Genomic DNA, 10538 nt, shown 5'->3' with positions numbered 1-10538 from the left:
AAAATAAAATAAAATAAAATAAAATAAAATAAAATAAATAAAATAAAATATAAAATCCTTTGTTTCCTTTGGGGTAGGGTAGGGCATGCTGACAAGTTCTGAAAATAAAAGCAGGACTTTCCCTTTACTTGCAATAAAGAAACTTTAACTTTGGAAGTTAAAGGTCAGCCAGGGTTACAGGAAATTTCCCTTCCTGTTCTCTATGTCTTGCTCTGATGTTTTCATTTATGACTTGCTTTAGGAACAGCGACAGCTCACTCATGAAAATGTACAACGCAAGCAGGCCAGGACAGGAGAAGAGCGAGAAGAAGAGGAGGAAGAGCAGATCAGTGAGAGTGAAAGTGAAGATGAAGAGAATGAGATCATTTACAACCCCAAAAACCTTCCCCTGGGCTGGGATGGCAAGGTGAGTTGCACACCACCACTTTCTCCCCATTTCCTGTTGTGGAAACATGTTATAGACCATAGTGAACTAATAATGTTTCTTATTTGGTTTCTTGTAGCCCATCCCCTACTGGCTGTATAAGCTACATGGCCTAAATATCAACTACAATTGTGAGATTTGTGGAAACTACACCTACCGAGGGCCTAAGGCCTTCCAGCGGCACTTCGCTGTAAGGAATTTAGCGCCTTTTGTCTGGGGAATGGAAGTTGAAATGTGAGATTTTTTTTTAAGGAAGGAAAGGTTTATTTAGCTCAGTTTGTAGGTTTCAGTTCACAATCAGCTGGCTCCAAGGCAGAGTGGCACATGGCAGAAAATAGCAAAAGCAACAAGAAGAGCAAGAGGGGAGGAGCAGGAAATGTGAGATTTTTAGAGGAAAGGATAGGAGCAGCTTGCACGAACCACTAGTGTATACCATGAAGGGCATCAGAGAAGCCCATGACATTTGGCCTTTAATACTGGTGCTAGCCTTGAATACCTGGGACAGTGGGATAGTTCCTGAGCCTCATTTTGGTGTTTGTTTTTTTGTTTTGTTTTGTTTGGTGTTTGTTTGTTTTGAGACAGGGCCTCACTCTCTAATTCAGGCTGACCTCAAATACACTATGTAGCCTAGACTGACCTTGAACTTATGGCAATCCTCCTGCCTCTACCTCCCGAGTACTGGGATTACAGGCATGAATCACCATGCCTGGAACTCTTGTTTGTTCTTGCACTTGTTTCTTTGCAGGTTTTTTTGTCGGGGGAGGGAGGGTCTGTTATTGTTAGTTTTTGTTTTGGAGGATTTTTTTCCAGTTTTGGGTATTGATTAATATCCAGGGCCTATGCACTGGACTGTGCCCTGGCCATTTTTAATTTTTGAGACAAGGTTTCTAATTTACTGAGTTGCCCAGGCAAGGATGAGATTGGGATATGACTCCTATCTCAGCCTGCCAGAGTGCTGAGATTGTGGGTATGTGTCACTATACTTCTGTGAGCATATTTTTGTTTATGAGATAGGAACCCGCTTTGTGGTGCAGGCAGACCTTGAACTCATTATGTAGCCCAGACTGGCCTTGAACTCATGGCCTCAGCCTCCCAAATGCTATGATTACAAACATACACCATCGTGCCCGGCTTTGCTAGCATTTTAAACTTTTTTTTTTTTTTTTTTTTTTTTTTGGTCTTTTTGAGACAGGGTCTTGCTATGCAGTTCAGGCTGGCCTTGAACTCACTTTGTAGCTCAGGCTGACCTCGAACTCGCAACGATCCTCCTGCCTCAGCCTCCCGAGTGCTGGGATTACAGGCATGCACCACCACGCCTGGCTTTTGCTAGCATTTTAGATGATCTGATTACTTGATCATTTCCTCCATTGTGAGGACTGAGGAGCAGAAGGGCTGTCTCCTCCACTAGGTTTAAAATGGGCTTTTGCCTTTTTGAAAATAAGAAAGAAATTTAAGGTGCCAGCGTGTTAATAAGCTGTTCTTGACACAGGACTTTATGTAGGCAGTACTGTAGTAAGTGGACTCATCCATGTTTCATTTCTGCCTTCAGTTCTTAGTCTGGGGAGAAATTTTACGTAGTTGAAAAGATTTATGCTAGACCAAAGGTGGTAGATTTACATGAATTTCTCTTACACACATGTTACTAATTGGTCCTGGGTCTTTCTGAGTCTCTGAAAAGCTCTGAATCTTTCTGTGTATCTGTCCAGTCTCGAATGACTAGAGTTGGCACCCAGGGTAAAGCCTGTGTCATTTGCCATCCACGAGCCAAAAATATCACTACCTCAGTGTCTCTTCCTGCACTCTAACATTTTCCCTTACATCTGACAAACACTGTTTACTTACAAAGGTGATGCTGGCCTGTCCTACTCTTTATGCTGGTCATGAATTCCTGGCACTGTGCCAGCTTCTCCCACATCATAGGGGATGACACGTTAGTTTTTCTGTGGTCTTGACTCAGAAATTTGTCTGTAAGACTGCTGAATCTAGAATGTAGATTTTACAAACCTGAGCTAGTGCAGTGCTGCTTTGAAATATCATCAGCCTTTTGTCACTTACAGCCAGCTGGTAACAAACCACAAAAGGAATGAGCCTTTAGTTTTAGAGTCCTTTGCAAAGGGTCAGGCTAGGGTTGCTGAGTAGAATGGAGCTAGTGCTCTTTCAGCTGCTCCCACTTTACATTGTCTTTCTGCTTCTCTCCTTCAGGAATGGCGTCATGCTCATGGCATGAGGTGCTTGGGCATTCCAAACACTGCTCACTTTGCTAACGTGACACAGATTGAAGATGCTGTCTCCTGTAAGTATGCTTGTTGGCTTTTCCCTAGGCCAGACCAGTCACCACTAGTCCATTAACTCACTGTCCCATTACCCTGCTGTACTCAAACCCAAGGGCAGTGAATTGTGGGTAAATAAGAGCCACAGCAGTCAAATGATTACTGCATTTTTGAGGGGAATGAGTTAGCAGTACTGACTGTTTCTCCCTTGAGAAGCGCCCTATGCTGAGTATAAAACATTGATTTTAACCTGGGGGCTCTGCGAACTTCTCTCTATGCAAGATTTTTTTGTTTCGTTTCGTTTTGTTTTGTTTTTGGTTTTTGGTTTTTTTTTCCGGTAACGGGAATTGAACTTACGATCTTGCGCTTGCCAGGCAGGCGCTGTGCCGCTAAGCTAAATCCTCAGCCCCACTATGCAAGATTTTGAGTGAATGGCTATATGCTTATTTTTCTAAACTGATTTTAAATGTGTTAAGAACTGCCACTATAAAGGAAAAATATAGAAATGGACTCAGGACATTCATTTCTGAGGCCAAAGGGCAGATACACAAAAAGACAGCAGCAAAATACTTGGTGGAGAGAAGTACACATCAGGGAGGGTGTTGATAGAGCTCCAGGAGCCTCAGGCCAATCTTCCTCTTTTTCTGGCAGTAGTAGCTTTTTCTTCCATTTCAGTCTTCCTCTCAGACTCATTTTTTTCCTAGTTTGTCTCTGTTGGGTTTCACTTTAGGCTGATTAGACTGAGCAGAGGAATTTTCCCTTAGTTAATTCAGAGGCACTTGCTCTTAATTCTACTTAGTCCATTCTTCAGCTGCGTGGTCAGCTGCCTCATTTGACTCCCATCTCAGGGTTGTCAAATCCTCCAGGTAGAGCCAAATATTAAGTGACCTTATGAAGAGTTCTGTGGTCATTGACTCAGCCCATAGATTCTGGGGGTTCTCCTGTGCTTTTTGTTGGGGGTTGAACCCAGGGTCTTCTTACAGAGCTATATCCCTCACCTGCCACCCTCTTTTTTTAAGATAAGATCTTGCTAAGTTGCTGAGGCTGGGCTTGAATTTGCAGTACTCCTGCCTCAGCCTCCTAGAGTGCTAGGCATGCACAATGCCCCCCCTGCTTTCCGCCCCCCCATAATAGTCAACTTTGTAGAGTTCTGCTTGCTTTCTTGTCTTTCATTATCATTTTATCAGTCAGGATCATAAATGTGGTTAGAAAGGATTGTAATATGGCTTGTTGCCTAATTATCCAACTAGCTTCCTTTTTTGTTTTTGCCCTTCAATTTGGTGGGAGAAATAAAAGCAATAACATAGCCAACGTGGTAGTGCACGCCTGTGAGCCCGGCATTCTGTGACTTAAGTGTAAATTGTCATCATCGTCATCATCTTTACTTCTGCATGTCTGCGTTCTTCTGTAGAGTCTGAGGCATAAGATCCAAAGTCAGTACTTTTATTCAGGGTTTATTGATATTACCAGCCACTATTTATCTTCTTTTGTTTGTTTGTTTTTGTTTTTCTGGTACCGGGAATCAAACTCATAACCTTGCGCTTGCCAGGCAGGCACTGTGCCACTGTGCTAAATCCCCAGCCCCTCCATCCACTATTTATCAAGTGCCTGCTATTTGGTAGGTAAATGAGAGATGTTTTAGTAGGTCACTCACACGTTTAGAAGAAAGTAAGGTCCAGAGAAGTTGGGTAACTTTTTTTATGTTTTTATTTTGAGACAAGGTTTCTCTTAAGTTGCCCACGCTGAACTTGAACTTGAAATCCTCCTGCCTCAGCCTCTCAAGAGTGCTAGGCGCACTGCTTTCTTTGAAATCACCTTTGTCAAATAGCTTTCTAGCTGGGCATGGTGGCACGGATTTGTAATCCCAACACTTAGGAGACTGAGGCAGTAGGATTACCAGGACTTCAGGGCCAGCCTAGGCTACATAGTGAGTTCATGGCTACCCTGAACTGCACGGTGACACCCTGTCTCAAAAAAAAACAAAAAGCAAGTTAGTCATTAAAGGTGTTTTTAAAAAGAAACTTCAAGCCTGGAATGTAGCTCAGCAGTACAACACCTGCCTGGCAATAGCGAGGCCCTGAGTTTGATTCCCAGTACCAGGGAAAAAAAATAAAAAGAAACTTCATGCATCCTGTCTTGTTATATATATACAAATTTTTAGAAAATTTTTAAAACTTTAGAATATCATTGGCAGTTTCATGATGCTATTGTCTATATTATTTTCAGGATTTGCCTCCTTATTCAGTTATCTGGATTAATCAGTTTCTCTTAACACATGTTTTATTATTGCCACTTTTTTTTTTTTTTTTGGTTTTGTTTTTTTTCCGGTACCGAGAATCGAACTCACGACCTCGTGCTTGCCAGACAGGCGCTGTGCCACTGAGCTAAATCCCCAGCCCCTATTGCCACTTTTTTTATTGTATCGTTTCTTACCTATCCATGGCTTTGTGTGATATTTTCAAGGTGTCTACATAGCATTTGTTATTTTACTTCTGTCTCAGTGCTTTCTCTCTTTTTTTCCCCTCTCTACCTTCCTGCTTGCCCTTTTCATTTTTTTTTCTCATCCTTTACAGATCACTCATAGGTTATAAATTTATCATCCCCTCGCCCTCTTTTCTTCCAGACAATAGTCCTCTTTTTCCTCTTTAAGTGTGTTAGACTAACTATGGCTTCCTTACTGTCCTTCCATAACAAATAGATGGTATGTACATGCTAACTCCCACGAAACTGACAAGAGTGTTGGTAATTACTCAGTTGAACTTAATTCTATTGTAGTGGAGAGTTTCTACAATTTTTCTTTATTTCCTAATGGTAGTATAATTCATTTCTATTAATTTAAATTGTGCCCCCCATTTTTTTTTTTTTTTAGCATTGAAACGACGAATTAAGACATGTTAATGATTATTTGTTTGATCAATCTTGTATATCTCTGTTTTCCTGAGAAACCACTTTGAAGATACCAATAAGTAATACAACAACCATGGTTAATTTCCTACAACTTTGTCTGTAACTCTGTTTTGTTTGTATTGTTCTTATGCTATTTTGTAAATGGATGTCTGTCTGTTAATATGTTTTCCTTCTTTTATTTTTTAAAATTAAAAAATTTAAAAAAAAACATGTTAGAGACTTTTGGTTATAGAGAAGAGATATTAAAACTAACTCCATGCCGTCCATCCTGTTTGCAAGACTATGCTCATCCAGCTGTGCTACTTTTGTACATTTGCTTTCTCCATGTTCTTGTGTCTACTGACCTTAGTGTACAGTGAAGGGAGTTCTTGCCTTTTCTCTGTATGACCCCTTTTTGGTTTTCAGAGTTAGCCAATATCCAGCTCCCAATCCCTTAATACTGGGAAAGACACTAGGTGGGAGCAGTGAAGACAGGTACTGTGCGTCCAGTGAGCTGGACTCCTGTAGGACTCATTAAAGAGAACATTCCTTTAGTGCTGCTGGGAAGGCGTGTTCTCAGGAAGGAACCTTTGGTGCAGCTCTTACTCTGGATTTCTTTGTTTTAGATCATTCTGTGAAGCTTTTCTTTTCTCTCCTTGGAGATTCTGTGGGAGAGGGAGACACTACTGTCACTTAGGTTGCCCTTGATTTTTTTATCTTAAATGAAGGATTTTACTTATAAATATCTTAATTCCACTATTAACATAGATTTATGCTTTTTGGTTTTGTTTGGTGTGAGGGGTTTTTTTGAAAAAGATTTCTCATGTGTAATTCAGGATGGCCTCAGACTTACCATCAGCCTTCTGAGTGCTGGGAATTCAGGCATGCTGTCTCCTGCGTGGCTCTAGATCTGAGGGTTTTTTTGTTTGTTTGTTTGTTTGTTTGTTTGTTTGTTTGTTTTTTTAAAGACTTGGGTAAAAGACACTAAATGTGGTCTTGTGTGGAATTGCTGTAAGAAATTCACATTTAAATGATTGGTCACACAGTTTACCAGTATACTAACTAGATAGAAATCTGCCTAACCAATTACATTAAGTTTAACTATCATCCTCTATCTTACTTATAATAATAGCATAGGAGATTTACATGCTTTTAATGAAATCTAAGGGTATTATCTATAAAAGCAGTTGTTCTAAAGTCATGATATCCTGTGTCAATAGCTTTTTATTGTGTCAACTGTCCCATCAAAAATACACCTGGCACAGTGGCACACACCTGTAATCCCAGCTACTAAGGAAGCCATCTCAAGTTTGAGGATGGCTTGGGCAATTTAGGCATATCCTGTCTCAGAATAAAGTTGGAAGGGCTAGGAATGTAGCTCAGTTCCCTAATTCTGAAAACAAAACAGAAAGACAAGGCCAGGACATTCAGTTAGTTTGCTTGACTTACTCTTAGTGAGCCCGCACTGGCACCCATGATGATTACATGCTCTTCTAATGGCTTCCAGATTTTTGTGAAGAGTAATGTGGCTCTTACTGTTCTATTTTTTCTTTTCTTTTTTTTTTTTTTTTCCTCTTTTTAGAAAGTCATGGCAGCATTTTCTAGTATTAGTACTACTGTGGATTGGATTCTTGAGAGGCCTAAGCAAAGAATATGCCAAAGAAAGGCCCTGCTTTGTCACAGTAAACAACGATAAATTCTTTTTTTTTTTTTCCTGATGTTTATGTCATCTGGAGCCTGAAGACTTCAGCTAGTTTAAAGCAATTAACAAGGAAAGAAAAAATGATTAGTTGAGAACCTATGTGCCAGGCACAAATCTAACCATTTTCTTACATACCATCTCATGTACTATTTTCTCATCCATCTTAGACTTTCTTGTTATTTTGTTTCGTTTCTGTTTTTTGAGACAGGGTCTCACTATGAAATTCAGGCTGGCATTGAACTCACTGTGTAGCCCAGCTTGGCCTCAAACTCATGCCAATCCTCCTGTCTCAGCCTCGCTAGTACTGGGATTCCAGGCGTATACCACCATGCCTGGCTTCCATTTCAGCTTTAACTTTCTATGATATTCTTATTTTGTGAGAGATTGTTCTACCTGATAGGAGATTTGGAAATACATCAGGAACCAAGTAGTTTTACCTTCTCACTATCATCTGTTAAACTTGAGTCATCTCTCTCTAGAAGCAAGCAGTTTTCCCTATTCCATGTAGGTGTTTGTCCTGCCAGGGTACCTTCCTGACACTGTTCTAGAGACTCAGGTCATTATTTCTCTGGCTTCGTATCTGTTCTTTCTTGAGTAGCTGTCTGATCACTGCGTTTAAAGGTGTAGGAATTTAGTAGTGCCTTTACCTTTTCATCTTCAAGGGGATAACTTGTTCAACTTTCAGAATTTTTATTTTAATGTCTGTATTGTCTGTTTGCCTTTGGTTTTTTTTGTTTTTGTCTTTTTGAGACAGGGTTTCATTATACAGTTCAGACTGGAACTTTATAGCCCAGGATGGCCTTGAACTTGCAGTCATCCTCCTGCCTCAGCCTCCTGAGTGGTGGCCTTACAGGCATGCGCCACCACTCCCAGCCTGTATTATCTGTTGAGCCATATTTCTTTTCAGACTGTTTGGTCACAATATTTGTTCCCCTCCCCAGCTGAAGTTTTTCTGAAATACACGCACAGACTTTAAGCATATTTGACAACATCTAGTATCCTTTTTCTCTTCTTTTATGAATTTTAAGACAGGTCATTTTTTCCCATAAGTTATATTATTTGCTCCACATTAACTTTTTCCTTATAGAGTATCCATTCTCTATTCTAAGAGGCCTTTCGTTATATTTGATCTACCTTTTCTTTTATAACAAATCAAGGTTATGGTAAGTTTTGCAATAAAAGAAGTTGTGTTTACAGGTAGCCCAGAACCAAAATTCCAGTTTAGGGCATAAGAGATTCTCAAAGGCAGAGTCATCCAGAGGGAGCCTGCTGGGGCAAGGAGTGTTGAGATACTGTGTGCCTGGTGGATGACCAGTCTTGATTCCTACTCATTTCTCACCCTACAGTGTGGGCCAAGCTGAAACTGCAGAAGGCTTCAGAACGATGGCAGCCTGACACTGAGGTGGGTGCTCATGTGGACGGCACTGGGGATAGCATCAGTGACAGCTCTTACCATGTAGAAAGGAGGAAAGGTGTTCCTTGCTTCACTGCAGTAGCAAGTGTAATGCACAAAGTCTATAAATGGACTCTTGAAATATAAGCCTAACTTAGTTGGGATATTTGTTATACTTTATGTCTTAAGACAGATTGCATTCTCCCACTGAAATTTTGAGATGGCAAGCAGGAGTACTCAGTCTCTTGTCCTGCCACAGAGATGCATAAATAAAGGCATCTGTATCATACAGTAGGTCTCTGTGGAGAAAAGCATCTAAAGAGAGATGGTCTTCTCCTAGGGACAGGGAGGTGTCCTTTTGGTCTGGAGATTGTCCTCCAGCACCAGGTTTCAGCCCTAAGGATGACATACACAGGAAGTTTGGTGGTGACTGACCCCCAGGTTTCACAGGGACTGGCAGTAGCCTTCATTTTAGGCCAGTGGTTTTCAATATTTCTGGAGCAGCAAAACCCTTTCAACTGTAATGGAGAATTCCAGTATATAAAGTAGAGTAAAGCAGGGCGCCCTGGAAGTTGGGAAGCTCAGCCGTCTGTGCCTTCCTGTCAGCCCCTGCTGTGGCCCCTGGATAGGAACCTTTTTGAGAACCATTTGAAAGCTGCTGTTTTAGGTTAGCCTTTCTCAGCCAGTGTTCCTCATCTTAAACACAGAGTGATTTGAATAGGCTTTTTTCCCAGGTACCCTTTGTTTGTTTTTTTTTTTTGGTTTTTGGTTTTTCTCCGGTACCGGGAACCGAACTCACGACCTTGCGCTTGCCAGGCAGGCGCTTTTGCTGCTGAGCTAAATCCCCAGCCCCTCCCAGGTACCCTTAAGGATGAGTCACGACCAGTACAATTCTTGATGTCTAGAAGAGAATTTAATTCTCTCGTGGCACCTCAGTTGAGAAAGGCTATCTTAGATGAACACCAATCTCAGGGTACCAGGATATGCCATGGAACTGTGTATGCCATGGAGATTGATTCCAAACATTTCTCTTGGGGAATATAGCTAACAAAGTGTATCCTTTCCTTTTTAGGAAGAGTATGAAGACTCCAGTGGAAATGTTGTAAATAAGAAAACATACGAGGATCTGAAAAGACAAGGACTGCTGTAGTGTTCAGGGTTGTGGCCCAATTTCTGGGCTTACCCAGTCTTCCCTGAGGTCTGTTTTTTCTATTTCTCCCAACCAAATGCTCTTAAAGACTCTTTGCTACGTAGTTTCATAGTCTGGCATGCATCTTGTGGAAACAAGGCATGCCGGCAGATTGCAGGGTTGAAATGTGTTTTATCTTCGTTTTATATTAAAAATGATTCTGTGAGAAAATAAAACCAGCCTTTGTTTTCAATGTGTCTTATTTTGAAACCCAGAATTATGAACTAATGTAATCCTTTAGTTCTTTTTTTTTTTAATCCTTTAGTTCTTAATGGCTCCCCTACCTCTTTCTCACCAACTTGAGATTAATGAGCACTCATTAATGCCACATATATTATGTTAAATAATTCTACTCTGGCCTCTTTCCCCAACCCCTACCCCTTTGGTGCCACTTCCTCAAGTGGGCATTACCTCAGTGTGAGCCCTTCCCTCAGTTGAGTCCTCCATCAGTGCATATCCTAGGAGAGGTCCGCCAGGGCTGCCCCTAAGGACCAGGTGTGGCCCCACAGCTTGTCTTTTCTATTTGCATAGAGGGCAGAGTTGGGTGTTTGGAATTGGGCCGGCAGCCTTCTGCCTTCCCCACCCTCAGCTGCTGGGCGCACAGTGGAAGCAGGACCAGCATGACTTCACCCATGCTGGTTCAGAATAAGAGGCTTTGGTGATCTTGTCTGCTT

General features: G+C 41.3%; 1 protein-coding gene across 1 annotated transcript in view; it reads left to right on the top strand.

The window, feature by feature from the left end:
- Sf3a3 (splicing factor 3a, subunit 3, 60kDa) overlaps positions 1 to 10043 on the top strand; it is a 24054-nt gene extending 14011 nt beyond the window's left edge. The window contains exons 13-17 of the mRNA XM_005395224.2: positions 242 to 406; positions 504 to 614; positions 2627 to 2717; positions 8629 to 8684; positions 9748 to 10043. Coding sequence (XP_005395281.1) covers positions 242 to 406; positions 504 to 614; positions 2627 to 2717; positions 8629 to 8684; positions 9748 to 9825 — 501 coding nt within the window. The 3' untranslated portion in view covers positions 9826 to 10043. The remainder of the gene's footprint in view (positions 1 to 241; positions 407 to 503; positions 615 to 2626; positions 2718 to 8628; positions 8685 to 9747) is intronic.
- The last annotated feature ends 495 nt before the right edge of the window (positions 10044 to 10538 follow it).

This window comes from Chinchilla lanigera, unplaced genomic scaffold (genome assembly GCF_000276665.1).
Source record: "Chinchilla lanigera isolate Chin_1 unplaced genomic scaffold, ChiLan1.0 scaffold00051, whole genome shotgun sequence".
In the NCBI taxonomy this organism is placed as follows: domain Eukaryota; kingdom Metazoa; phylum Chordata; class Mammalia; order Rodentia; family Chinchillidae; genus Chinchilla; species Chinchilla lanigera.
The sequence above is the reverse complement of the archived record's forward strand: the minus strand, read 5'-3'. Positions and strand labels throughout refer to the sequence as shown.